General features: G+C 39.3%; 1 protein-coding gene across 1 annotated transcript in view; it reads left to right on the top strand.

The window, feature by feature from the left end:
• Positions 1 to 26,946, top strand: part of LOC135480321 (patatin-like phospholipase domain-containing protein 7) — a 43,184-nt gene continuing 16,238 nt past the window's right edge. The window contains exons 1-21 of the mRNA XM_064760139.1: positions 1 to 149; positions 2,128 to 2,209; positions 3,722 to 3,810; positions 4,700 to 4,794; positions 5,688 to 5,834; positions 6,617 to 6,776; positions 9,588 to 9,668; positions 11,223 to 11,284; positions 13,298 to 13,364; positions 14,145 to 14,225; positions 15,452 to 15,647; positions 16,292 to 16,455; positions 17,559 to 17,732; positions 18,227 to 18,304; positions 20,271 to 20,345; positions 21,114 to 21,247; positions 22,218 to 22,349; positions 22,587 to 22,760; positions 24,459 to 24,601; positions 25,322 to 25,447; positions 26,107 to 26,170. Of these exons, the coding sequence (XP_064616209.1) occupies positions 54 to 149; positions 2,128 to 2,209; positions 3,722 to 3,810; positions 4,700 to 4,794; positions 5,688 to 5,834; positions 6,617 to 6,776; positions 9,588 to 9,668; positions 11,223 to 11,284; positions 13,298 to 13,364; positions 14,145 to 14,225; positions 15,452 to 15,647; positions 16,292 to 16,455; positions 17,559 to 17,732; positions 18,227 to 18,304; positions 20,271 to 20,345; positions 21,114 to 21,247; positions 22,218 to 22,349; positions 22,587 to 22,760; positions 24,459 to 24,601; positions 25,322 to 25,447; positions 26,107 to 26,170 (2,420 nt within the window). The 5' untranslated portion in view covers positions 1 to 53. The remainder of the gene's footprint in view (positions 150 to 2,127; positions 2,210 to 3,721; positions 3,811 to 4,699; positions 4,795 to 5,687; positions 5,835 to 6,616; positions 6,777 to 9,587; positions 9,669 to 11,222; positions 11,285 to 13,297; positions 13,365 to 14,144; positions 14,226 to 15,451; positions 15,648 to 16,291; positions 16,456 to 17,558; positions 17,733 to 18,226; positions 18,305 to 20,270; positions 20,346 to 21,113; positions 21,248 to 22,217; positions 22,350 to 22,586; positions 22,761 to 24,458; positions 24,602 to 25,321; positions 25,448 to 26,106; positions 26,171 to 26,946) is intronic.

The following is a 26,946-nucleotide window of genomic DNA, read 5'->3' as shown; positions in this document are numbered from 1 at the left end:
CAAATGTAGAGCGAGAAAATGGTTTGACGTGTGGAACAGATCGATGTTTAATCATGGCACAAACAAATTTACAGGAGAATCTGCTTAATTTCCGAAAGGAGATAAAGCACAGGCTGCCAGAACAACTGTCTGAAGTGGAAATCACTTTGGTAATAATGTACTGGACATCTTTTTATGGTCCATATTTATTTGACCTCCTCCCCCCCCCCTACCCTGCAACCTAAAGCTTACGGTCATTGACACCGGTCTGTTATGTTATGTTTGTTTGTGGAATGCCAATGTGTACAATTGATCTGTTAATCTACATTGTTACTACTTATGGAGAGCAGGTTGTCATCTAATGCCTTGTGATAGCTGTCTTGAAATTCTCTAGAAACCGTGTGATTGTGAAGAACAGCTGATCTTTTGTCCGATCGTCTAAAAATAGATTTGTCGTAGGATGTGACAGTTTATGAAAAAAGAAAGTTTTGCTCTAGAGTTTAACATGTTAGGTTGAGACTTGTCTACGTACCTTCACCTTTGCTTGGATGTTTGGTAATCACTTTCAGGATGAATGTCAGAATTTTAAAATAGCATACTGAGTCCATCTGGATGGTGTAATCTAAATGGACTAATCTAGATGGACTATAGCTTTCAGCTGCTTGGGATATGGGACCATGTCATTTATTTCATTGGTGTATTCCTATTTCCTCACAACGATTTCACTTATTTGAATTGGCAATCAATGCCATTTTATATGTAATATTTGATATGTAAACACCTACAGGAATTTGAATAATAACCTAAAAGTGTGCAATAAAAACATTTATCTTTTATCTCTGTAGTTATTTCATCTCTGGCCGTTTTGCAGATTAATGATAGATTAATATATATATGTTATCATAATTTGTTGACTTCAATCTCATAGGTCCACGGGGGCCTCGGTGGCTCAGGGGGTTAGCACACCAGCGCTGGGTATTGACCTAAGAGCCTCTCACAAATGCGGTCACTGTGAGTTCAAGCCCAGCTCATGCTGGCATCCTCTCCAGCCATACGGTGGAAGATCATCAACTGCGGATGATCGTGGGTTTCCTCTCTGCCCAGTTTCCTCACACCATAATTCTGGCTGCTGCCGTATAAGTGAAATATTCTTGAGTACCACATAAAACACCAATCAAATGAATAAATCAAGCAATAGGCCCACTTACAGAGATGATAGCAGCAATAAATATATACCTTGTAAACTGTAAAAGCTAAACAAAGTGTAAAAATTGGTATATAAAGATGTAACAACGTATGTTACGTTCATATATAAAACTTTACATTAACTAGTGTTATACTGTTATAGGCTGATGCTGGAGTATGAACGAATGATTTAGTAAACTTACACAAATAGAACAAAAACACCATCTGTTGAACGGTATAAATAATGTCATTTTAAGTTTCATATAATTCAACAATGTTAAATGTACTACCGACAAGGTAAATGTCAGAATGGTAAATAAGGAGGGAGATCATTTAGCTCGCTGAATTTGAGTGCCATAATGTACAAATTTTCAAAAATATTTTGACAAAGTTGTTTTGATGTCACCTGAAGGTCAACATAGACCCAGGTACTGAGGATATGACAAATACTGGATCTATATGAATATTGTTTCAAGAACTTTATACTTTGAATTTCCTTTTTTTATTTTATGATATGTTATTTACCCTGTCAACTCATACATACTGGCTATTGATCAATAGTATATCACATAGGGAGGCCTCCGTGGCTCACTTGTTTAGCGTGCTAGCACAGCGTAATGACCCAGGAGCCTTTCACCAATGCGGTCGCTATGAGTTCAAATCCAGCTCATGCTGGCTTCCTCTCCAGCCGTAAGTGGGAATGTCTTCCAGCAACCTGCGGATGGTCATGGGTTACCCCCTGGCTCTTCCCAGTTCTTCCCACCATTATGCCTGCCGCCGTCATGTAAGTGAAATATTCTTGAGTGCAGTGTAAAACACCAATCAAATAAATAAATGTATCACATAGTATACTTAAATACATGTAGAAAGTGCGGCCAGGCCGCATGAAATAGCACGCCCAAATTGCTGTTGGGCGTGGGTGGTACTGTACATGCATTCATGTTTCCTGCTCTTACTTTGTAGGGTGTGTTTGTTGCTGCAGTTGTTGCCGTATCAACCATTCTGATTGTGCTTTTCTTTGGACTGAGAAAATTGAAAGCCAAAGGTAGGTGAATGAGCCAGCTTTCAGGGCAAAGTTATTTTCTAAATATTCACTAACCGATGGATATTTCAACTACCCGGAACATTACACGTACATGCACTCTAAGGACTCCTTCATCGTCATATGACTGAAAAATTGTTAAGTACGACGTTAAACCCTAAGCACTCACTCACTCAACTACCCACATCACGTGGAGTTCAGAAAGTTTAAACTGGAGATTATTATTCATAGACAAGAAATAGTGGCATAAAATTCCAACAGTATGGTAATCATATCGCCAAAGCAAAACATTTGAGAAGTTTTTTTGTTTAAAAGTGTAATTGTTGGCTTTCCAGGGTGAGTGGTGGGGGGGAGGTGCTGGATGTGCTGACAAAGGAATTTAAACTGGCACGTATAGTGTGCGTGGTGAATCTGAGCTCAGAAGCAGGGTCTTAAAGTAGTCACTGACAAACTTATGTTTCTATAATCTAGTTTATACTTATATATATTGACAGTTGATCAAAATTATTGGGTGGCAAACTCTACAACTTATATAACCCTGCCCTTACAAAATTTTAATACCAAAGTTGAAGAAATACACATTTGTATTGTAATAATATTGGCGAAACAAATGAGGCGGGAAGAGTTTACCGGGAAAGAAAAGATGGGTGAGAAAAGCGGGGAACAGAAAAGATAGGTAGTTTGAAGTAATTTTGGATAACTCTGAATGAAAATCAAAATGCACCACTAGTTGAATAAATTGAGTATTAGGTACATATACTATAGATTATTGAATTGGTTGCTGTTTGCAATAAATTTAAGCGCAATAATGTGAAAATCTGCATACTATATTTATTTGCAAAATGTGTTGCGATGAAGACGTTTAAAAGAAGAATGTATGAGTGTGCATATAAATGGCAAAATAGTAAATAATTAGCGACATCTTTGACACGGTGGCAGCTTTCACAGTCGCATTGATCAATCAGATTGCCTCCATTATTATATTTTGTTTTGGGAATCCCATTTATGAATTTTATGCTTATGTATGGCAGGACTCATGAACTTTTGTTGTTAATAAGGAATCGTAAAGTAAACTACATTATAAATTTTTACAAACTTTATTACCATTTCAATGCTATATCAGACTATTAGTATTTCGTCAATTTAGGCCAGACCAAAATACAAAATAAAGAAACATTGATTCAGTTAGGGCTTATTGATTTTTTATCACAAACTGAGGTACATATACATCCTCTTTGAAGTTGTCAGTATATCTCTTTGACGTGTCAGTACCATATATTTTCATATTGTATTGTTAATTGTTGTGGGTTTGGGTGCTATGCCCAGTTTCCTCCCACGGTAATCCTGGCTAGCGTTATATGAGTGAAACATTCTCAGATAAATTAATAAATAAATATTTGTTATATACTTAGTTCCAAAATTAACCAAATATTTGTTATATATCTATACTACTGGTTAAAGTAATGGTTTCCTAGCTAATTTATCAAGTTTTATATCTTTTTTTTTTTGTTTCAGTATTACCCAGTAAAAATGAGTCTTTATCCAAGCCACGGTTCAGGAAGAGGGACAAGGTGTTGTTTTACGGAAGGAAGATGCTCCGAAAGGTAATTCGGTCGGCGTATTAATACTGACACTTGTACGTTTTGAGTGAAAATACGGAGACAACTATTTTCTGTCTTCCTGATGTGACATGACACACAAACAGATGGTATCACCATTGATGATGTGTCGCCATAAATGACACCGTGCTTTCAAACACTCTCGACTTTGTTCTAGCACATTTACTTTTAATACTCATTGTCATATATGCCTGATTTCAATGTCACGTAAAGAGTATTACTGTATTATTATGTCACACCCAGAAAATTTCATAGAAAGCACCGAAAATTGTGTTTTGGGAGACTCTTCACTTATAGGAGGCTGAATAAATGTTATTCAGTATAAATCTCACGGCCCGTGGTGTTAGCTCTGCTCCATAGGATTTCCATCGTGTCATTGTAATATTTCTACCCAGTTTCTCTTTGAACTGAAATAACACATTTGGGGCCTTCATGGCAGTGACTTACCAACAGATTCATTATTAGTGCCATTCACATGGCCTTACATGAAGGTTAACTGACTGATTTTCCACTGATGACTTGTAAGGCATACACAGTGCTGCCACTCATTGGATGATAATTTGTGTGTTTCGCTTGTGGGAAGGTTTGTCAAAGGCCGGTGGTGACCTTGAGCGCGACTATAAAACTAATATCGTTGAATAAAAGTGCACCGGGACCGATTCCAATTTAGGACTTCTGTCAAAATTTTAAAAATTGTCACCATGCTTAATTTTTATTAATGGAAGCTAAAATTTTAACAGATTTACCTTAATATAACATTTAACTTTAATTCCTGGGAACACAGAATAACCTCTATTATCTATTTTTCAAATTTTGACTCTGAAATAGCTTTGTGGAATTGGCCTGTGTAGCTTTGCTGGGTTGTCTGTTCCAGGTGCGGTCATTCACACGGAGCACAATACGAGTGGAGTCAGGGACCGGGAGAGGCAGGATCAAAAAGAGACAGCTTGTCCTGAAACTGGCTAAAAAGTGGGTATAGTATTCTGATTTCCTTAAGAAAAAAAATGTTGGGAATTTGTTGATTTTTTTTTTCTAATGTTAATTTAGATGCCTGTTTGTCAACAAACATATAACTTAGATGTACCTTAATTCAAATTAAGTTTTAAACATTTTTGGGGTTTTTATATTCCCATTAACTTGTAATCCAAGTGACACAAAATCTCCTAATCATTGAGGGAATTTGTAGCTTCCCTCACTTTTACTGCTTGTGGGGCCTTAGTGACAGTGAACTTCTGGCGACACTGGTGTGGCCATGTGCACAGTGTGATGTTCAGTGAAGACCGCTTGTCTTTCACTGATATGGTGTACATATCTGTACAAGTTAGGAAGTTCGTCATTAAATCGAAAAAGGTCAGTGGTTTTGCTCAAGGCACTCTGGCTTCCTACAACCATAGAATTAACTGCCATTGTGGGGGACCTCTGCTCATTTGGTTAGCGCGTTAGCACAGCGTAATGACCCTGGAGCCTCCCACAAATGCGGTCGCTGTAAATTAAATTCAAGTCCAGCTCATGCTGGCTTCCTCTCCAGCCGTACGTGGGAAGGTCTGCCAGAAGCAGTCGGATGGTTGAGGGTTTCCCCGGGCTCTGCCCGGTTTTCTCCCACAGTAATGCTGGTCGTGGTAGTATGAGTGAAATATTCTTGAGTACAGCGTAAAACACCAGCCAGATAAACATGTAAATAAACTGCCATTGTGTGGGTGAAAAATTCTTCAGTATGGCGTTAATCAAGAATCAAATGAACACAGAAATTATGTGTCAGGGTAATTGTGGGAAGCTTGAAGAGTTATGACCCATTTAAGAGTTCACTATACATGGAATGACTCTTCATGGAATGGCTCTTGTTATTTTCTTGTTACGTGCAGACTGCTGCGCATGCAAAAGGAAAGTCAGCCACAGCTGCAGGTGAAGGAGCCACCACAGTCCTTTCTAGAGGCAGATTTACAAGAGCTGCAGGACAGCAGCGACTATCGCCTTCCAGCAGAAGTCCTCTACATGCTGCGCAGCGTCAGGTAATATGTGTACACCTTTCCTAGGTGGAGATTGTCACTGACTCGGACAGTTAAGTCGCAGGCTCACTGCGAATGTCAGGCTCTTGACTCATGAGGTCATGTGTGCAAATCCAGCTGTCCATGTCCATGTCTCGGCTACAGTTTCAGGAGGTTAGTGCCTGGTGAAGGTGTTGGGCCTTCTCTCTGCTTCTGATGCAGCTTTAGGTCAGGAAGTTTGTCAGGCACCTGCCGAAGGTCAATGGTTTTCTCTAGGCTTTCTGGATACCCATAAATCTGATCGCTGTCATATAACATAAACACCGATCAAATATGAATGAATAAAACCCTTTCCTAGCTGAGTTGGAAATGCTAGTTGGAAATATGGAACGCTTTAAAAAAGGAAAGATCTGCTATTCATTTCCGGCTTTGTTTTCACATGTCGTGTGCAAACTGGTAATGTATTACACACACATTACTAGACAGGACGTAATGACCCAGGAGCCTCTCACAAATGCGGTCGCTGTGAGTTTAAGTCCAGCTCATGCTGGCTTCCTCTCTGGCCTCATGTGGGAAGGTCTTCCAGCAACCTGCGGATGGTAGTGGGTTTCTCTGGGCTCTGCATGGTTTCCTCCCACCATAATGCTGTTCGTGTAAGTATGAGTAGGGCGTAAAACACCAATCAAATAAATAAATAAATGCTAGACAGGAGTGTTCAGTTAAGCTTAGAACTGACTTCTGTGCTGTTACGCAGTGAAAGGTACCCATTTTATTGGTAAATATTTCATGTCTCACCTTGCCCACAGAGTGTTTGGTCATTTTGAGAAGCCACTGTTCCTAGAGCTGTGTAAATACATGGAGTCTCGATTTGTTCCCGCGGGATCTTACCTGTTCAAAGTCGGGGAGATTGACGACAGCATCTATGTCATACAGGAGGGCAAGATTGAGGTGTTTGTCACTGAACAGGTGCGTGTATACCTGATGCAGATCTGACCTGTTATTGATCATAACTTCTATCGCGAGGGAATCTGAAAAAAATGTTTCGTAAAAAGTTATTTAAAGTAGACAAATGATGAGGAAAATTGAGCTAGAACTGGAGCCGATTTCAAATAGCTGTTTGTGACTAAGGTCAGAATTTAAAACCTCTTCCCAGTGCTGAGTTTTTTGGTATTTGAAGTTGAAGTTTAGACACATTGTCTTAAGATCACATTGTTAAGGGGCACAAAATTTTCGGAAAGCGAAGAATAAGCTTCAAGATTGCATATTAAATTTCGACTGAAGTCAGAAATGGCTATGTGGAATTGGCCCCTGAATATCTGTGATCTTGAAAAGTGTCTGAAGGAAAGATTTGCCATTTGTGCTTCTGGAACATAGTAAGATAAGTGATCAGTATGGTTGCCTAACATTCACAAGTCACATGATACTGTGGGACTTAAGTGACAAAAGAGTTTGATCTCGATACCCCCTTATTGTTTTAGGATTGGTAGTAGAATCAGGTTGTATAAAGCAAACAAGGGTGTCCAGAACAGAATTATAGTTTTTTGGGTTTTCATTCAATATTACCATATTTGCCAGCTTTCCTATGATAAGAGGTGCTTAAAATAGGAATTCTACCAGTTTTTCAATTAGTCCATTGAAGGGTCTCCAAAAAGTTTTTTTTTGTCAGCTCTTCGTGTTTAGTTGAATCTTATATCTAAAATGACTGCTTTACTAAGTGAGGCCTTTGGTGGCCAGGGTAGTTAGCATGCCAGGGTGGCACAGTAACCGAAGAGCCTCTCACCAGTGCAGTTATTGTGAGTTCGTGTCCAGCTCATGCTGGCTTCCTCCCTGACCGCGTGTGGGAAGGTTTTGCAGCAACCTGTGGATGGTCATGAGATTCCCCCAGGCTCTTCTCGGTTTCCCCCTACCATAATGTTGGTCACCGTCATATAAGTGAAATAATCTTGATAATAATGTCATAAAACAGCAATAAAATAATAAATAAATAAATAAATCTTTGCCAGGTTCTATGTAAACCATGGTGTTTAGGCCTCAGCAGTGTCTCCAAAAGTTTCATTGTTGACAGAATTTCACATTCAGTGGAATTTTATGTCCTAAGTTACCATTTTGTCAGCTTCTCTGTTACCATTTTGTCAGCTTCTCTGTTACCATTTTGTCAGCTTCGCTGTAATAAGAAAATTTACAAATATTAATACAGTGCAAGAAAATTTCTACAATAATGGTCCCTAATGATATAGATAAATCCATATCTACGTGTATGAGTTCACAGTGATAAGTCCTTTGTGTGAAACCCAAATTAATATACCATTTTTGATAATGCATTTGTGATGTGAATTCATATTAAAAGAAGAAATATCAATTAATTAAAACTTAGTTATTTTGAAAGAGGGATGGTCAGAGGGATTTTGGTCTGACATATGTGAAAACTTCATAAATCAGTTTTTAATCTGGAACTCTTATGACGCCTTGGGACGTGCCATTAAAGAGACACAATATTGTGTCACTTGTACCCAACACTTATATGGCTAAAAGACAAAACTGGGTTTGGTTGACATCAGCAGAAGCAGCTGCCTATCAGGTTATATACAAGTCATGCTTGACTGGTTAAAATTGGTATCATGGCAGTGCTTTTGATTTTCTCAATGTGCATCATTTTGCTTACGATCAAACGCTTGTTTTACTTTATGTGATATAATTTATCCATGCATTTATTCATTAAGTCTAGTGTGTTTTCTGTTAGAGAATCATAGTAGTCGGTTTGTAGTAATGAGTCCATATTAATGAGTTTGTAGTAATGAGTTCACAGTAATGAGTTTGTAATAATGAGTTTGTAGCAATGAGTCCACAGTAATGAGTTTGTAGTAATGAGTCCGTATTAATGAGTTTGTATTAATGAATCCATATTAATGAGTTTGTAGTAATGAGTCTGTATTAATGTGTTTGGAGTAACAAGTCCATAGTAATGAGTTTGTAGTAATGAGTCCATAGTAATGAGTTTGTAGTAATGAGTATATATTAATGAGTTTGTAGCAATGAGTCCACAGTAATGAGTTTGTAGTAATGAGTCCGTATTAATGAGTTTGTAGTAATGAATCCATATTAATGAGTTTGTAGTAATGAGTCCGTATTAATGCGTTTGGAGTAATGAGTCCATAATAATGAGTTTGTAGTAATGAGTCCATAGTAATGAGTTTGTAGTAATGAGTCTGTATTAATGAGTTTGTAGCAATGAGTCCACAGTAATGAGTTTGTAGTAATGAGTCCGTAATGAGTTTGTAGTAATGAATCCATATTAATGAGTTTGTAGTAATGAGTCTGTATTAATGAATTTGTAGTAATGAGTCCATAGTAATGAGTTTGTTGTAATGAGTCCATATTAGCAAGTTTGTAGAAATGAGTCCACAGTATTGAGTTTATTGTAATGAGTCCATATTAAAGAGTTTGTAGAAATGAGTCCACAGTATTGAGTTTATTGTAATGAGTCCATATTAAAGAGTTTGTAGTACTGAGTCCATAGTAATGATTTTGTTATAATGAGTTCATATTAATACATGTAAGTTCTTTATCAAAAGTGTATAGTGATAAGTCAGACGCATGATCATTCCCCTCCCCGGAATCTAAACTACTGTTAAAAATAAAAAATTGTTTTAAAACTTACCCATTTACCACTTTGAAATAACAGAATATGTCTGTGTACTTGTAGCTCAGATAGTCAGCTTTATCTGGTCGTTGGCGAGAAAGTGAAATGAGAGGTTTTTTTTGGTTTTTCTTTTTCAGGACGGGACAAATTACCTGATGAAGGAGGTTTCGACAGGTGACAGTGTACACAGTTTGCTCAGCATACTCGATGTGCTCACGGTAAGGTGATCGTGAGGATTTAATACAGGAAGGAACAATTGGGTTCACGGGTTTGGACCGCTTTGTTAGAGGCGAGAAAGAGTTTTACGATTTCCTGATTTTGGAGATCCAGGGTGACACTAATTCAGTAGGTAAATCCATGAGAAGGTCAGGCAGCGACCTGCAGATAGGCATGGGTTTCCACAAGACACTGCCCGGTTTTCTCCCACCATCGTGCTAGCCACCGCCTTACATGTTCAGGTGTTCTTAAGTACCCTAATTCCTCTACCTTTTTGCATATCGAAGAGCAACTTTCAGTGCTATTTATGCACATTTATGATTTGTTTTTGTTATTTATTTATTTGATTGGTGTTTTACGGCATACTCAAGAATATTTCACTTATATCACGGCGGGTAGCATGATGGTGGGAGGAAACTGAGTAAAGCCTGGGGGAAACCCACGACCATCCGCAGGTTGCTGGCAGACCTTCCCACGTACAGCCAGAGAGGAAGCCAGTCTGAGCTGGACTTGAACTCAGAGCAACCGCATTGGTGAGAGGCTCCTGGGTCACTATGATGTGCTAGCACGCTGACCAACTGAGCCACAGAGGCCCCAGTGATTTGTTTTTGGTCACAAAACTACATGGGTTGGGTTGGTCAGTTTCAGGGCTTCACAAAAAGTATAATTTTATCAGTGTACAAAGAATAATACATTCAGAATATTCTTGAAACAACACCTTGCAAACATGTGAAAAGGTTGAAGAATTACAGTATGGCGTAAAACACCAATCAGATAAATAAATAAATGAGAAAATATATCTTATATGTTACTTGCTATTGTGACAACAGTATAGGTGAAGACAGTTGTAATTGCAATGCTTTGGGGGCCTTCGTGGCTTAGTTGGTTAGTGCGCTTGCACAGCGTAATGACCCAGGAGCCTCTCACCAATCTCACCGGTTGCTGTGAATTCAAGTCCAGCTCAGACTGGCTTCCTCTCCAGCTGTCTGTGGGAAGGTCTGTCAGCCACCTGTGGATGGTTGTGGGTTTTCACCGGGCTCTGCCCGGTTTCCTCCAACCATAATGCTGGTCACCGTCTGTTAAGTGAAATATTCTTGAGTACGGCTTAAAACACCAATCAAATCAATAAACAAATATAATGCTTTGTTTGTTTTGTAATATTCCAGACAACCCAGGAGCTATGAATATAGCTGAGTGTAGAGAATTTAGTTTGTTGTTCTAGAAAATACATTTTATCGCTTGTGTGGTTTGATATCAAAGACATGATGAAACAGACGATCGGCCTGAATCATTGAACCATTTACTTAGATTTATACATTACAGTTTTGTACTCGCTAAGCTGAAACATAATGTGCTCAGTATCCACCATGATACTGGTCACCGAAAAATACTGGTCGCATAAAACACCAATGAAATAAATTAAATTAATCAAACATAATGCATTATTTTTACAACCTCTAGAATTCCCTTGTCGCATGAAACTTTTCAGTCTTAAGGTCAGTTTCTATTTTCTGGAAACGCTGTTGAACATTGACTGTTGTCGTTTTTACCCACAGGGTCACCCGTCTCCATACAAGACTGTATCGGCCACAGCGGCTGTGGATACAACTGTGCTCAGGTAGGACTGGAATTCCACACATTTTATTCTGTTCTTACGTAGTTTCAGTTGTACTGAATATCACCTAAGGTTTAGTATGTAATAATTCACTTTCAGAAGCACCTGCAGACGTTAAGGTGATACTTTTGATGCCAGCACTTAGGTTTTGTTCTGAAAAGAAATTAATTAATCAAACTTGACACACACAAAACCCCATTAGGTGTATAAATCAGTCTGAATCAAACAAAATGTGTCTCTTGAAAAGTTGTGTTAAAACTTGTGCAGAGACTTAGCATTTAGAATTTGGGTTATTATAGTGATGAGCAGGTAGTTTTATAGATATGTGTAACAGACTTTCAACCTATATTACAAAGTACATGTAACATGACTTATGTGTGAGTTACAAGCCTGTTATTAAATCAGTTATCTGGTTTCGTCATGCTGATATTTCAGTGAGACAGCATTATGAATATTTATTTATTTGATTGGTGTTTTACACCGTACTCAAGAATTTTTCACTTATATGACGGTGGCCAGCATTATGGTAGGAGATATTATGAATAAGATCTGCTTTTAATAATTGTCTGGGTATTTTAGTTATGGGTAGACTTCATATTGTCATCATCACTGTCTTTGAATAAATGGGTAGGAGTATTTGCTGTCATGAACAAAGCCTTAAGTCAGTTGAGAAACATTTAAACATCTTGTTTGCCTTTATTAAAGGTAGTATTATTTGTTTGTCCATACATTTATATGCACATCCTTAAACATTTTGGTGTTGTCACTATATCTCAAGAACTGCTGAAGGCCACACCAATTTAAAGTTTTGTTTTATGGGCAGAATTATTGAAGGAGGGCATAGAAGTGCATGTAAAATTTAAAATGAAAAATCATCTAAATTGTGTAAAATCTGGACTTGTCTCAGCAATTGGAGGTGGTAAAGACATATTTATTTGCTCATAAAACCTAGAGAAAGAGGAAAATCGTCTAAATTGTGGGAAATCTGGACTTATCCCAGCAATTGGTGGTGGTAAAGACATATTTATTTGCTCATAAAGCCTGATAAAGCCAAGAGAAAGTGGAAAATCATCTTATTTGTGGGAAATCTGGACTGTTCTAGCAATTGGTGGTGTTAAAGACGTATTTATTTGCTCCTAAGGCCTCATAAAGCCCAGAGAAAGAGGAAAATCATCAAAGATTATGTGTGGGAAATCTGGACTGTCCCAGCAATTGGTGATGTTAAAGACATTTATTTGCTCATAAAACCTCATAAAGCCCAGAGAAATTGGAAAATAATCTAAGTTGTGGGAAATCTGGACTGTCCCGGCAATTGGTGGTGGTAAAGACATATTTATTTGCTCATAAAGCCTAGAGAAAGAGGAAAATCATCTTAGAACTTTAAAATCGGATAAACTAGAAAGGTGAATTTTCAGTTTAATTTTTATTCCATCTTTGGAGGTTTTAGTGACAGTTCACCTGTAAAACACAAATAAAATTTGTGTGGGCTCACCTAAAGACACATTTATTTGCTCATAAAGCCTAGAGAAAGAGGAAAATCATCTTAGAACTTTAAAATCGGATAAACTAGAAAGGTGAATTTTCAGTTTAATTTTTATTCCATTTTTGGAGGTTTTAGTGACAGTTCACCTGTAAAACACAAATGAAATTTGTGTTAGCTCACCTGCATCTAGAATTAAAATAGTTACCCACTTTTGGTCTCCACCACCAGAGTGAAGACTTACTGACAACGAGTCACGTTGCTTTTAAACTTATAGGTTTAAACCCCCTTGTGATGTACTGGCTTTTTGTGTCAACATTTTATTTGAAGAACTGTGTCACTTAAGAGTTTGAAATAGGACAATCCTGCATATTTTGATCATCAATACCAAGCCTGATAGCATTGCCTGTTATTCATTCTGCACCAACAATGCTGTTGTTCAGCAAAATGCAAATATACCTGTGTCAAAATGTTTTTGTTTTGGACATGAATACTGAAAGTATGGATTGGTTTCAAATCTAGCTTTGTATTTACAGATTGCCTGCAGAAGCCTTTCAAAAGATGTTCACCAAATACCCAGAGTCCCTTGTTAGAGTTGTACAGGTGAGAGTTATGTTAAGTAACTGACCAGTAAACAGCAGAGTGTTCAACAAGCACAACCACAGGAGAGTTACTCACAACAGTAACAAAATAAAGTTCCAGGTTTTGATTGATTTATTTATTTATTTGATTGGTGTTTTATGCCATACTCAAGACTATTTCACTTATATGACAGCGGTCAGCATTATGGTGGGTGGAAACCGGGCAGAGCCCGGGGGCAACCCACGACCATCCGCAGGTTGCTGGCAGACCTTCCCACTTACAGCCGGAGAAGAAGCCAGCATGAGCTGGACTTGAACTCACAATGACCGCATTGGTGAGAGATTCCTGGGTCATTACGCTGCGCTAGTGCGCTAACCAACTGAGCCACGGAGGCCCCCTCTTCAGGTTTTGCCACACTCTTATACCCTAGGGTGGGTACTTTGCCACTATTGACCCACATGAGTTTGGTTAATTACGTAGGTTTACTTACACAAATGCTTATGGTCAGAAAAGGAATGATTGAAATTGATTTTGGTCACTCTATAAAGATATCAAGTTTGACTGCTGTCAGCGATCTTTCCTGTTGGTCACACCTATCTCTTTAATTAGATGTCAACACGTACTAAAGATGGCATTTTGTCTCACAGTAACACACTGGCGTGGGACCTGTCAGCTGCTGAACTGTCTTCTGGCTATGAACATGCCATGTATATGTTTGAAGTCTGCCACAGGTAGAATATGGCATCGCTTGGAAGTCTTCATCGCTTAAGGTGTGCGTTAACTGGCTTTGTCATGTTTCAGATAATAATGGTCCGCCTCCAGAGGGTGACATTTATGGCTTTACACAACTACCTGGGATTGAGTAGTGAACTCATTAATAAGGTACGCTTACCTTATTTATGTTACCTTAATTCCTTAATCTTTTCACGTATGAAAGGGCAACTTTCTCTGAAAGTTAAGTGAAGTATACTTGAGTACGGTGTAAAACATCAATCATTTAAATCAATAAGTAAATCATAGCAGTATAAAAATAAATGCATACAACATTTTCAGTGCAGAAAGGGTAATGTGTTCTTGTATTACCTACATGTACCTAAGGACCATATAATTTGTATATATTCATGTACATTAACATACAATCTGATATGTACATGTACATGTTCACCATGGTATGTAAACCAAGCTTGGACAGGAAATTTTGTATGATTTCTGTCTCCACAGTTCTCAGCGAAGGTGCCTTCCTGTAAACAGAGGTCATTAAGGTCTTTTATGTGGTCTGACATGAAGTTCATTAGAAATCATGTACCTTTGTGCTCTTTGTGCATGTGAAAACATCTGTGTTATGTATACTTTGAAAAGGTTAATGATGCCACCTCAACCAACTCAGTGGTGTCAATCCTCAGTGTTATCAAAATAGTCCTCTCCTGCCGTACATGCAAAGTTCTTCCAGCAACCTGTGAATGGCTTCCCTCTGGCTCTGTCCAGTTTCCTCCCACCGTAATGCTGGCCACCGTCCCATAAATGAAATAGTCTTGAGTACGGCTTAAACACCAATCAAATAAATACGTAAATCAATAAATCGATCAGAAAAGCCCTGGTTGCTTGCCTGGTATTCATGCATGAAGTCTTCAGTGAGCATTGATTTTTGGGTCTTTCCTGTCATCTTACACAAAGTTAACAGCAAATCACTTAACCTACACATTGAACTCATTTTGCAGGAGAAAATCTGTGTGTTACGTAGAAATTTAGAAAAGGCCAGGGTCGCTATCTTGGCAGATTCAGTAGGGTTAGCCCTGAGTATTATCAGCATAGCATTTAGTATTTCTGGAGGTTTTTTCATCAACAGTGATTGTTGGGTATTTTGTGTGGTGTTGCCAGAAGTCCACTGGAAATGACTTACCTTACACATTGGGCTCTCTGTGCAGGGGAAAATCGGTGTGTGATGTGTAGATTCCTGAAAATGTTAGGGCAGCCATCTCTTCAAAGTCAATAGGTGGGTCAGTGCTTTCTTTATGATGAAATTATGTTGCTGATGTCAGTGCTTTTCAAAATCTTAGGGTTGCTACTCAGTCCTTTTTTTAGATTGAGAATCTAATTGGGTTTTTCAGCAAACATTGAGTGACCGCAAGCTGTCCATCCACAGTCTGTCCCCTCGCCCCAGCCCTCAGAAGACAGCCCTACCCAAACTGATGTCCAGTCTGTCTGCCCCTGCCTCCACCACAGATGACGGGGAGGTGACCAGTGACCCCGGGAGACCCCCAGCACACAGCAAACCCACGGACAGCACAGCCAGCTCTGCAAGCGGTTAGTACACAGAATGTGAAGGTTTAAATTCCCTCTTTGGAAAAAAAATCCATTTTTTGGAGACAAATAAATGTTACAAAATATTCATTTTGGTCCTGGACCCTACACTTTTCCAGTAGGATATCATCCTGCCTTTTAATCCAACCTCAAGATATACCTTTGTATGAAAAAGCTATCAGAAAACTCTCAGAATCTGGCAAAATGAATGACATGGTCATGGGTGGAATTTTAAGTGATTTACCATAATCTTGTGACCAAAATATCTGAAAAATTGATTAAGTTAAACTGTTCACATATGGAATCCACTTTCTTACGACTGTTGTCAAGACCTGGTTAATTTCTTAAGAAAATTGATGTATATTTTTTTTTGGTATACATATTGAGGGGAGATGTGCCTGTATGTGTGTTTTGTTTTATAAGAAGTATACACTGTTTAGCGCAGCCTCTTGTTTTCAGGGGTTTCTTTCATAATGCTTGATGGTGAATAACATATCCAGCAGACAAATTGAACACCCTTGCAACCTCTCTATTCAGGGGCAATTGTCTTTGACAATTTTTTTGGCTCTCATGAAGAACTGATATCAATATATTACTCCATTCATTTAGCTGTCAGTCTTTTGAATTTGCACTTGAATTTATGACAGCCAAGCCACGTCACAGCTCCACCCAATCAGAGCGGGAGTACAGAGGCGGTATCGTGGACAAAGGTCAGGAGTTCATGGCCGCCATCTCTGATTTTGACGTGGCCTGTATCCGGGCGCGAGTTTCTAGTGAAGAATCCCAACCCTCTACCTCTTCTAAGAGTAAGGTAGGAAAGCTAGAGCTGAGCCCTCTACCTCTTCTGACAGAAAGGTAAGAAAGCTAGAGCTGAGCCCTCTAACTCTTCTGACAGAAAGAAAAGAAAGCTATTACGGAGACCTCTGCCTCTTCTAAGATTAAGTTGAGAAACGTAAGGCTGATTTCTATACTTCTTTTAACAGCAAGGTAGTGAAGGTATGACTGGGCTCATTACTTCTTCTAACGGTAAGGTGGGAAAGGTAGGGCTGAGCTCTCTACCTCTTCAAACAGTGAGGTGAAAAAGGTAGAGAAGAGCTCTCTATTTCAAATGATAGAAGAGGCAACTGTTACAATGAACCACCAAAGGATTGGCTAGGCAGCTAATGTGATGAAACACCACGATTGGCTGAACAACTGTTGTGATGAAATATGATTGGCCAGGCAACTTGTGTGATGAAACACTTCACATAATTGGACAGTCAACCAGTGTGATGAAACACTACACATGATTGGCCAGACAGCTAGTGTGATAAAACAACACATGATTGGCTGGACAACTGTTGTGTTGCAACATTGTACATTGTACATACATTGGCCTGGCAACTAGTATGACGAAACACTTCATCATTTGGGACACGTGCATATTAAAAGAAAAGAAAGTAACTAATTTAACCAGGTTGGTTTATTTGGATGTGGGTAGAAACAAATTTTAATGGTCACAGCCATTTCTTTTGTGGTAACTCTATAAATCAGCTTTTACTCCGGACTTTTAATAGGCCATGGGATACACCATACACCAACAGGAAACAGCATGTTGCATCACTTGTACCCTTAGATCATTCAGTGTGTATAGTGAAAAAGCACAACAGCAGTCAAGTTAGATCTCCTTGGAAACGGGGGCTTTCTCAGACTATGGAAAAAACTTGCGCCTGAATCGTTAAAATAATAACTTGCGGTGCTTTTGATTTTCTTGATGCACATGATTTTATTTTATACTTTCCACAGAAATATCTGAAAAATACAAAAAATGTACACTTATAAAATGCTCTTTTGATACATTTGTGTATGTATGCATTTGGTGTAGTGTTGTCTTTTCTTTCAACTGTCCTAACACAGATTTTTGATCGGTTGCAGCCATTAGATGGGAGTGACCCGCTAGTCGCTGGAGGACGTGTGCGGGCTAAGCGCTCTGCTGGGGGAGCTTCAGGGGTGAGCACAGAACAGGGTGACTCTGAGGTGTTTGTCAAGGATGAGAAACAGATTCTGGAATTAGCAAAACAAGATCTCATCACCCTGCTCAAACTAGAGGTAAGGTGAAACAAAAGTGAGGGTCATGATCTAGTGGTTGGAGGTGCTTGCGTTTCAGTAGCTAAGATACCTGAGGTGTAAGTTCAAACCTAGTTCATCAAGTTGGACTCAGTGTGCTGCTTTAAGATTCATCACAACCTCTGAAGGAAATCTACATGTGGGAAGTTTAGTCAGTAACTTGCCAGATGTCAGTGGTTTATGACAGGCCCTCTATTCAATCCACCCATATAACCGACTGCCATCACATACATGGAAGTGTAAAATTCCTGAATATAAATTTTTTTACAAAGTAAATAAATAAGCATTGTGTAGGGCCACATGTCTGCCTTAGTGGAGTTGCTCTCTAAATGTTAATGCCCTGTGGGATATTTTTGTGTGTTAGGAACAACTATGTCAATTTCAAACTAATAATTCTGTTCTGTTGTATATATGTGTATATTCTATTTCTGTTTTTCTATTTGCTGTATATTTCTGTTTTGTTTTTATTTTAACAGAACAAGTCTCTACTGGGGGATAAAGTTCACCTGAGTTTTGTCAGAGCAGGAACACAGCTTACTAACCAGGGAGACCAGGTACTTCATGGCTTAGCTTGCCAATCAGGGAGACCAAACACTTCATGGCTTAACCTGCCATTCAGGGAGACCAGGTGTAAAATAGCATAGCTTACCAATCAGGGAGACCAGGTATAAAAAGGGCTTAGCTAACCAATCAGGGAGACCAGGTATAAAATGGTTTAGCTTACCAGTCAGTATGAGAGAGACCAGGTATAAAATGGCTTCACTTACTGATCAATATCAGAGGGACCAGGTATAAAATGGCTTAGCTTACCAATCAGGGAGACCAGTTATAAAATGGTTTAGCTTACCAATCAATATCAGAGAGACCAGGTATAAAATGGCTTCACTTACTAATCATTATCAGAGAGACCAGGTATAAAATGGCTTCACTTACTAATCATTATCAGAGGGACCAGATATAAAATGGCTTAGCTTACCAATCAGGGAGACCACATATAAAATGGCTTAACTTGCCCACCATGGAGACCAGATGTAAAATGGCTTACCTTACCTATCATCAGGTATAAAATGGCTTACCTTACCAATGCAGGAGACCAGGTATAAAATGGCTTAGCTTATCAATCATTATCAGAGGGACCAGGTATAAAACGGCTTGACTTGCCAATCTGAGAGATCAGGTGTAAAATGGCTTAGCTTACCAATGCAGGAGACCAGGTATAAAATGGCTTACCTTACCAATGCAGGAGACCAGGTATAAAATGGCCTGACTTACCAATCATTATCAGAGGGACCAGGTATAAAACAGCTTGACTTGCCAATCTGAGAGATCAGGTGTAAAATGGCTTAGCTTACCAATTGTTATCAGAGAGATCAGGCATAAAATGGATTAGCTTACCAATCATATTCAGAGAGACCAGGTATTGTAGGTAAAATTTGAAGTACAGTTTTAAACCTTATTTTGTGGTTTTGGAAATTGAAATTTTGTCCGCCTCATTAATGTCATCTTAAGATAAATGTTTCCAAATTTCAACTTTCAGCAACACAAAAAAAAAGGAGTTTTAAAATTTTGACTTAAGTGTGAAATGGCTTTGTGGAATCAGTTCCAGGTACTCAGCGGCTTTATGACTTATCATTCATGGATCCCAGAGCCTGATTGTTCAAAACTGGTTTAAAACTTAATACCAAATTTAACTTTATGCAAAGTCTTCAGTTTTGTACTTAGCTTAAAAAAAATTGTGTAACATATTAATTATGAACTAAAACTGCTGCTTATGTACTTTGGGGAACCAGGCTGCAGAATTGGGCTAAAAACTTCAATGCAAAATATGACTTAATACCAGTATTAGCTAATACACTTTTGAACTACTGGGCCCAGCAATACAGTGGTTATGTAACTTAAGATAATATGGTAATAAAAACAAAATGAATTGTTTATCCCACATTTCTGTGACAAGCAATTGTCCTTGAAGTAGTGTGAATAAGCTTTGAAATCATGATGTTTCTCTCTGGTCAAGCGGTTTGATGGGTTCTTTCTGGAGACCACTACCACTTGTCTGTGATGCCATCTTTATAAAATCTGTCTGATACCTGTGTTTTAGAGTAAACCTGAGAACTGTTGCATGTATTTGCTGGAACCTCTATGGCCTGGAGGTTAGCATACGAACACAGCATAATGATCCAGGTGCCTCTTACCCATGTGATCGTCGTGAGTTCAGATCATGGTGGCTTCCTCTCTGTTCACATGTGGAAAGACCTGCCAGCAAGTTGGGGATCGTTTTGGGTTCAAATCATGGTGGCTTCCTCTCTGTTCACATGTGGAAAGACCTGCCAGCAAGTTGGGGATGGTTTTGGGTTTCCCCAGGGATGGTTTTGGGTTTCCCCAGGGCTCTGCTCGGTTTCCTCCCACCATAATGCTGGCTGACATAAGTGCAATATTCTTTAGTATAGTGTAAAACTCAAGTCAAAGAAACAAAAAAATGTAAACGAACCCTGATATATGTCATTGTACGTCTTCCCGCAGGACTGTAACCTGATATTTGTGGTGACTGGGTGTCTGCAGATGTTACAGCAGGTCGTGGGACATTCCGAGCAAGAGGTAAACATAGCCAATACCATGTACTCAATGTGGTAGGTTAATTAAGACAGTATTACTTTAACAGATCCTTTTATTAAATAGCGGGAGATCCGTTTGACGTTGTACTTCCTACTCTGTGTAATATAAAAAGGCTGTCATGACTTTGTGACAAGACCAACAAATAATACAGGGCTAGAGAGTGTTCTATCATCAGGCAGTACCATTCTTATGTTATGTTTTACTGGTGAGCAGGCGCAGAAAAGTCCAAAAATGCAATCAGAATTAAAATTGAAAATGCACCTTTTTATTTTTCGCGATTTTTTTTTTTTTTTTTTTTTTCTGGTTTTCAAGGCTTTCGATCATATATGTAAATATGTCCTCAAGAGGAAAAATGACCAAGATAGTCTAGATTTTCCAAAAATTAGATAATTTTCAAGTTTAACTTTTATTTTCACTTGAAATTTGGAACATCTTACAACACGTTGATTCTTTAAGTCACTATGAGACTGTGTTAATGTGTGAATTACACCCCCACCCCGCTTCCACACACTCTTACTGTTTGTTGGGCCTTGGTGAAGATGCATGTAAGCAGTGTATGACACTTGTGTGAATGTTCATTGAAACCACTTGTCCTCCACCAGTATAGTGTGCACAGCCATCCCAAGTTCATCAGTAACTTGCCGGAGGTCAGGGGTTTACTCTTGATACTGATCGACATCATAGAAGGGGAAAATTTTTAGTATGGCATGAAACAACAATGAATTAAATACATGTACATTCTTTCCTCAGCTGGTGTTGTTTCAAGGTTTCCCTGGAGATATGGTGGGAACGCTAGGTGTCCTCACCGGTGAGCCATCCTTCTTTACCATCAGATCCAAGACAGACTCCATCGTTGCCATCATTTCAAAGTCAGACTTTTACAGGTGAGTGATTGACAGTCAGAGCCAAAACAGATTCCAGTGTTGCCATCATTTCAAATTCAGACATCTGCAGGTTAGTGATTGAGGATTGGAATCATATCCTCAATCACTCAGTCAGATTTTTTCTAATGTAAATTCGTAAATAGTAGCAAATTAAACACCCCTATCACTATGGCTTTAGATGAATTAGGTATAAAATATGCGGTGATGTTAGTAGCAATTTTGGGGGACATCACTGGTGTAGAATTACTCAAACTGAAGTGTGGCCCCAATAGCACAGTTGGTAGAGTGTCCGCTTCGGGAGGAGGTAGATCCCACGTCATTCCTGGGTCGGGTCACACCTAAGACCTTAAAAGAGGAAGTTGTAACTTCCTGGCTTGGCGTTCAGCATGAAGGGTATAGTGCAACGACTTCTTGACCCGTATCAGTGTAATGGCTCGGGCAGGGCGAGGCAGCTTACTTGCATCAGTGAAGCAGCTCTAGATAAAAGGTCATCCTGCAACAAGGAAGAACATTACATGCACTCTAAGGACTCCTTTGTCGTCATATGACTGAAAAATTGTTAAGTACCAACGTTAAACTCCAAGCACGCACTCAATCAAACTGCTGTTTTGTCATCAGGGTCATATAAAATTGATACAAAGGTATCAGTACGTGTGGATGCTTTATGGTCCACCAGCAAAGTCATCAGCAGGTCACATGTATTAAAACATTTTCTTTTAGTAACTTTTACCACCAATATCTGTCCACTTGCGAACCAAGGAAGAGAGAAAAGTGTTAAAATTAAATACAAGAAACATAAATTTTGTTTTGTGTGATTGTATTATTTATTTACTTATTTTTCAGGTCAAATTGATTGAAGTATTAGAATAAGTACAGGAGACTTTCAATTAATACAATATTTGAGTAATCATTGTTAAGTGAGTCATAAATATTTGAAGCTATACGTGTAGATGTTTGACTTTTATTGTAGCATCATGAAGGAACAGCCGTCTGTGGTCCTTAATGTTGCTCACTCAGCTTTACTACGCATGTCGCCATTTGTACGACAGATTGACTTTGCCCTCGACTGGATGAGCATTGAGTCAGGCAGAGCTCTCTTCAGGTGAGGTCGTGTTTGTATCATGGTAACGTCAAAATGTAAATAAGTAATAGAATAATGCACATTGAATATTCACTACCATGAAGGTGTTTCTCATGAAAATATTGACGGTTTTCAGCCTGCACAGTGCAGTATCCTGTATATAATGACACTGTATTTACCTGGTTGTCCTTGTGTTTCTGAATACTTCCTTAAATACCTTAATTAATTAAGTTAATTAAGTGTTAATTTTCTGTTCAGACAAGGTGACAATTCAGACTCTCTGTACATCATCTTGACCGGACGTCTGAGGTCAGTGATATCCACTTGGGGTGGGAAAAAAGAGCTGGTGGGAGAGTATGGCCGCGGAGAACTGGTGGGAATTGTGGAGGTGCTAACGCAGACAGAGAGAGCTACCACTGTCATGGCTGTAAGGTGAGTAAAATGAAAGCAAATTACTCCCCCCACCCACCAAGCTGCCCCAAACAGTCCAGAAAATAACTAGCTGCTGTGTTCACAAGTAATATTTCTTGCATTATATTCAAGAAGTTTTCACTTATACGATAGCCGTCAGTTTCATGGGTGGAGGAAACTGGGGTGAACGCGTTACTGACAAACTTTCTCACATGTGACGTACAGATATGTATGCCATCTTGGTGGAAGAAAGTGGACTTTAGGCTGCACAAAAGCGTGGTTGACCACTTATTGTCGTCAGGGGAGAACAGGGGAAATCTACAAATTCCCTGTCCATTGTTGGATTTGAACCTGTACTTCGCTTGTCCTGACAACTCAAAGGCAAGCCCTGTAACATATAAACCACGGCCCACTCACTAACACAACCTATAAATATCTGAAACCAAAAATTGGGTTTGCTTCCATAGTGCTGTGTTTTGTATTACACTTATCTAGTCTAAACAGGTATGTAACTGCAGCCTTCAACACCTGACCACAGAGGTAGGGCACGTTGAGTTATATGTAGCAGATTTGTCTGGTACCAGGGCAAGGTGCTCCAATTCCCTCCAGTTCCATGGGAACCATAAGCCAAACCCATAAACCAAACCCATAAGCCAAACCCATAAGCCAAACCCATAAACCAAAACCATAGGCCAAACCCATAGGCCAAACCCAGAGGCCAAACCCATAAGCCAAACCCAAAAGCCAAGCCCACAAGCCAAACCCATAGGCCAAACCCATAAGCCAAACCCTTTAGCCAAACCCATTAGCCAAACCCATTAGCCAAACCCATAAGCCAAACCCATAAGCCAAACCCAAAAGCCAAGCCCACAAGCCAAACCCATAAGCCAAACCCATAGGCCAAACCCAAAAGCCAAACCCATAAGCCAAACCCATAAGCCAAACCCACAAGCCAAACCCATAAGCCAAACCCATAGGCCAAACCCAAAAGCCAAACCCATAAGCCAAACCCATAAGCCAAACCCATAAGCCATTGTATAAGTTAAAAATTCCTGAGTATGGCATCGAAAGAAGAACAACAGTCAATTTCCAGTGATAAATTTTGCTAGATTTTGATTGGTTCATCCGTCTTACAGGGCTGGTTAAGAGTTTTATTGTAAAGGTTGATTAATTAAGTGTTAATTTGCATGAAAAGTATTTATGTTTAGGCCTTTATTGTGCTTCTTAAAATGTATTTTTACTGGCTAAACTTCAGGTGAAATTCAGTATATCACAGCAACTGTGAACCAATGTGGGTGCGGCACATTGTGTTTTGTCAGGTGCCAGGGCAAGGTCGTCACTTTTACTCCAGTTACTCCAGTTTCCTCCAGCCGTAAACAAAACCCATTAGTTGAACCCATGCAACGTTGTATGAGTTAAAAATTCCTCAGTATTGGCATTCAGATAGAAACTATCAAATAAACATACACAGTATTTTACCAGAATTTTCGCTTTAGGTGACACATTTTTTTTTTATTATGATTGATTCATCCACTTTATACAGCCATTTAAGAGGGATTTTATATTTTCAGTGAAGTTTGATAATTTCTTTTGGGAAAAACTTAAGTGTTAGCATAAACAGTATCATTTTGAGGCCTGCAGGTGCTTCTGATAGTGCACTTTTACATACCAGACTTTACAGACTAAATAATGTTACGCCTGGCATGTTTCAATTCCCAGAGACACGGAGCTTGCTAAGGTGCCATCTGAACTCCTGAATCTCATCAAGAAAAAGTTCCCTCAGGTCGTCACCCGTCTCATCCACCTGCTGGGCAAGAGGATTCTGGGAAGTCTGCACAGTCGCACAACGGCAGCATTGTCAGGTCGGTCAGTGTTTTGGGCTCCGATAACAACAGTGCTCTGGGTCTACTGTCACATGAGTTAGCTACAGGATCGGCTTTTCATTCCTCATCCCACACGTTCAGTATTGAATGTTCCTGCATGTACTGTGAAATGAAATTTCTTATGGTCTAATGGTGTGGGGAAAAATCAGTCGTGCACCTTACTGAACCTCTTGACTGCTGAAAAAGCTCATGTTATATATTCTCTTTGCGGGGCCTGCTGTGGCTCAGTTGGTTAGCCCGCTAATGCAGCAAAATGACCCAGAAGCCTCTCACCAATGCGGTCGCTGTGAGTTCAAGTCCAGTTCATGCTGGCTTCGTCTTCGGCTGTAAGTGGGAAGGTCAGCCTGCAGCCTGCAGATGGTCACGGGTCTCCCTTTGGCTCTGCCTCGCTCCTCCTACCATAATGCTGGCCGCTGTTCTATAAGTGCAATATTCTTGAGTACGGTGTAAAACACCAATCAAATAAATAAATAAAACAAGTATCCTCTTTGCAAACAGTCGACTTCTGACCAATGAGTCACAGGTTCAAGCTCTGTTCTTTCTTGTTTATCTGCATCTTTATAAGTCTGGAAGAACACAAAACCATGTCTGACTGAAGTCAAACTTTAAAACCACCTGGTTACTGGAAGCTGAAATTTTCCCACATTTGTTTAAAGTTAACATTGACTTCTCAGTTATAAAGTTGTGTGGACTTTGCAGAGCACCCTAACATGGAGAATCGATCAGTTGTAGCTAACTTGGCTACAGTGGCAGTGCTGGCCATCTCTGATGATGTCCCCCTCACAAACTTCACGCTGGAGCTACAGCACGCGCTCAAGGCTATAGGTTAGTAACGGTATTAGTGCTGATGTAACTGAGGCATGGCAAGTGGAATCGTTCCACACATACATTAACAGGCTGAGCTGAAACAGGAGGGATATGCCCGAGCCTTGAAGGGGTGGTTCTTGTTAGGCTTAACTTGTGATAGAATGTACTAAGACAAAAAAAAAAAAACAAGCAACACATATTCATTTTGGCACAGGTAGAAGTTTATTGGAAGATATATTAACAAATAATAATAATGTATAATTTTTTTCCAACATTGTAAGGCAGAAATTAATTATAGCCCTCCTTTGAATATTCATTTTTTCTCTGTTAGAACGAAGTATCTGTCTAAAGTTAAGGTGATTCTGTTAGAGGTTTGGGCTAATGGTAAAGGTAAAGATAAACACAATAAAAAAAGACAACAATAAAGAGAATGATGACAGTGTGATGGTTGTCAAATGGTCACATGTAGCTGGTCAAATCCAGCGTCTTTTTCAATTCAACTCAGGCTTTTATTTTAACTGTTCATGTAAGCTTTAATGCTTTAATACTAGTAGTAGCCACTTCAATGACCCCTAGCACCACAGCTTAAATAGAATTAGGTAAAAAAAATGCATTTTAAGTCATTGTGATTTGAGTAAAGGGTCAACACTTTTTTGATTAGCTTTGTGTACCTGCAGGCTCCACCCTTAGGCTGACCAGCGATATTGTGAAGAACAGATTAGGTGTAGCCGCACTAGACAGGTGAGTAAAGTGGGGCTTATGCCCCCAGTTTGTCTTATTCATATATAAATAAAGGCTTTAAATTTCGGTCTAATGAGTCAGGCTGATGTCAGCATTGATTTACCGGCATGGTGTGCATGCAAGGATAGTGAAGTAGTGTACAAATTCCTCTGTGCTGCCTTGTAAATGATGCTGTTTAGCCGTGTGAATGTTTTTATGTTGCCATGAAGATCTTTCTGTGTTGTGGTGTGAATGTTGCCATGCAGATTTTTCTGCGTTGTGGTGTGAATGATGATTCCATGTTGGCATGCAGATCTTTTTGCGTTGTGGCATGAATGTTTCTTAGTCCAAGGATCAAGGTTTCAGTTCATGTTTCTGTGCTGCAGTGTATATGTTTTATTTCAGAGTGTAAAGTGTTTTTATTTCAATTTGAAAGTTTATTGTCAGCAGGGTTTAATGCTTCTATCTTGCCATGTGAATGTTAGTGAAATGAAGGCTTCTGTGTTGCCATTTGAGTGTTGCTGTGTCACTGTGAATGTATCTGTTGCAGTGTGAACGACTTCCGGCTGTTTAATTGGCTGGGGCAGCAGGAGGACATTCACCACGTGGTCCTGTACCAGAGCGAATGTTTCTGTATCACTGTGAATGTATCTGTTGCAGTGTGAACGACTTCCGGCTGTTCAACTGGCTGGGGCAGCAGGAGGACATTCACCACATGGTCCTGTACCAGTGTGAATGTTTCTGTGTCATTGTGAATGTATCTGTTGCAGTGTGAACGACTTCCGGCTGTTCAACTG

This window comes from Liolophura sinensis, chromosome 13 (genome assembly GCF_032854445.1).
Source record: "Liolophura sinensis isolate JHLJ2023 chromosome 13, CUHK_Ljap_v2, whole genome shotgun sequence".
Lineage (NCBI taxonomy): Eukaryota > Metazoa > Mollusca > Polyplacophora > Chitonida > Chitonidae > Liolophura > Liolophura sinensis.
The sequence above is the reverse complement of the archived record's forward strand: the minus strand, read 5'-3'. Positions and strand labels throughout refer to the sequence as shown.